General features: G+C 48.1%; 1 protein-coding gene across 1 annotated transcript in view; it reads left to right on the top strand.

The window, feature by feature from the left end:
- The first annotated feature begins 1251 nt into the window (after positions 1–1251).
- Positions 1252–1917, top strand: part of FZD1 (frizzled class receptor 1) — a 4866-nt gene continuing 4200 nt past the window's right edge. Inside the window, exons 1-2 of the mRNA XM_011956215.1 lie at positions 1252–1279; positions 1617–1822. Of these exons, the coding sequence (XP_011811605.1) occupies positions 1252–1279; positions 1617–1822 (234 nt within the window). The remainder of the gene's footprint in view (positions 1280–1616; positions 1823–1917) is intronic.

Below are 1917 nucleotides of genomic sequence, written 5' to 3'. Positions count from 1 at the left end.
ATGTGTAGACACCAACATGCTGGGTAGTGAAATTATCAGAGACTTGTTAGTATGTAGTACAAGTAACACCCATCTAACTAGTAACCCTTATGTGTAGATGAATGTTAAAGCTTCCTAATGACAGCCTGCCTCAAGAGCCCTCTTTCAGCCACCCTGAAATCATTCCCTGTTTATGTGGGGAAACTGATCTTCCAATAGTTTTCTATTTTCTGTATAATTTGGCCCAAACGTTTTAGTCTGGACTAAAACCTTTCCTCCTGTCTCCCCTCAAAGTGCCTCAGCTACACTCATCTCTCTGGCCGCTTTCGGCAATTCAAGTGAATTTGAGATTTAATCTTTTGCACCTTGCACCTACCTCTCTGTCAGAACCACATTTCATCTGAGCTGGTTGCTTTCCTTGTGCCTTTTTGGCTTTGGGATGGACACTGTGACAAGTGATTTGCATTTCTGTGCCCCATTATATTACGCCCTCCTCTAGGGCTGGCACAGGTCTCCTTCATTTTATACTCTACGACTTAAGAGTGCTTATAGCACAATGGGTGGTTGGTATCTATTAAACGAATGTGTAAATGAATGATAGTAATTGGCGAAAAGTACGCTGAGATAGAGTCTGATCACAGGCAAAAAAAAAAAAAAAAAAATCGAAGAATTAATAGTCCAATGGCACTTTTCTGATAAAACTGAATCACACAGTCAAACCACCATTTAAAATAATCTTACAAGGAAAACAACATTAATGTGCGTCTGCTGAGACGGATTATGTTGTTTTGGAATTAGGAAGAGAATGTACAGTTCGCTGTTTGCTTTCCAGACTGTTTGTTTGTTTTGTTCGTTAAACTGGCCTCTCCAGCTCTGTAGCCCAGCCTGTGGAACCTAAATGGCCCAGGTCCCAGGAGTTCCCATCAGAGCCGTGGGCGTCCCCAGGGTTTAGAAAGGCTCCCCAAGGGCCTAGGCTGCCGGCGAGTGCAGCTCCCGCCGGCGCCACCTCTGCGGTCTGGAGCGGCGAGGACGATCCCAGAGAGGCGCCCCCACCGCCTCGGTCGTCGGGTTCTTAAGTTTTCCTCTCCAAAAATTTAATGGATAGTTTTCTTTTGCTTCTGTTTCTGACTTGATTAAAGAGGCGGAAAAAAGGGAGTTTGACTACAAGAATGATATTAGCAGAAGGCGCATCTGGCTTTACTTTCCAAATTCCATCAAAGTTTGTGTTTTGTTTCATTTGACAGCAATCCCGTGAACGTCTCCTCTGGGGAAATGGCGCGACCAAAGCCCGCCAAGCCCAGTCAGTGAACTAGAGGATTTATTAATGTAATATTTTAAACAAAACCTCGACAGACACAAACTCAAAGGAAACCGTGCGCTCCTTAAGTCAAAGGCATCTGTTCTGGAAGCAGCACCCGGTTTGCTGTTGATAACCAGCGTTAAGAGCAGGATTTTTAAACATGATAATGGATACAAGAAAAGAAAAGCTAGGTCCCGCGGTCCTCTGACTCCTATTCATTATCTCCAGTAGCATATGGGACCATTCTCCTACTTGTCCTCGCCCTTTTCTTCTGAAAAAGCAAAAGCAACCAAGCCTGTCCCGCTTCATAGCAATCCTACTCTTTGTGCCTGAGTAGTGCCACCACCACTTCCTCCTCCTCCCGCCTCCTCCTACCCCGCCCGCCAGCCGCTGGCTTTCGCTCAGGCGAGAAGGCGGCCGGTTCCCTTTGCGCCGGGAAGCCGGAGCCGCGATTGGGCGACGGTCCCTGAGCCTCCAGTTCTGCGTCGGTTTCAAGGCTCCTCCCTTCTGGTGAAAGACAGACTGCGGGGCGCCTGGAAACCGGTCCGAGGGCGCGCGAGGGAGAGGAGAGGGAACGAGTTGAGGGATTGACACAAATGGTCAGGCGGCGGCGGCGGAGAAGGAGGCGGAGGCGCAGG

This window comes from Colobus angolensis, unplaced genomic scaffold (genome assembly GCF_000951035.1).
Source record: "Colobus angolensis palliatus isolate OR3802 unplaced genomic scaffold, Cang.pa_1.0 Scaffold410, whole genome shotgun sequence".
Classification (NCBI taxonomy): domain Eukaryota; kingdom Metazoa; phylum Chordata; class Mammalia; order Primates; family Cercopithecidae; genus Colobus; species Colobus angolensis.
This window is presented reverse-complemented; position numbering and strand designations above follow the sequence as displayed.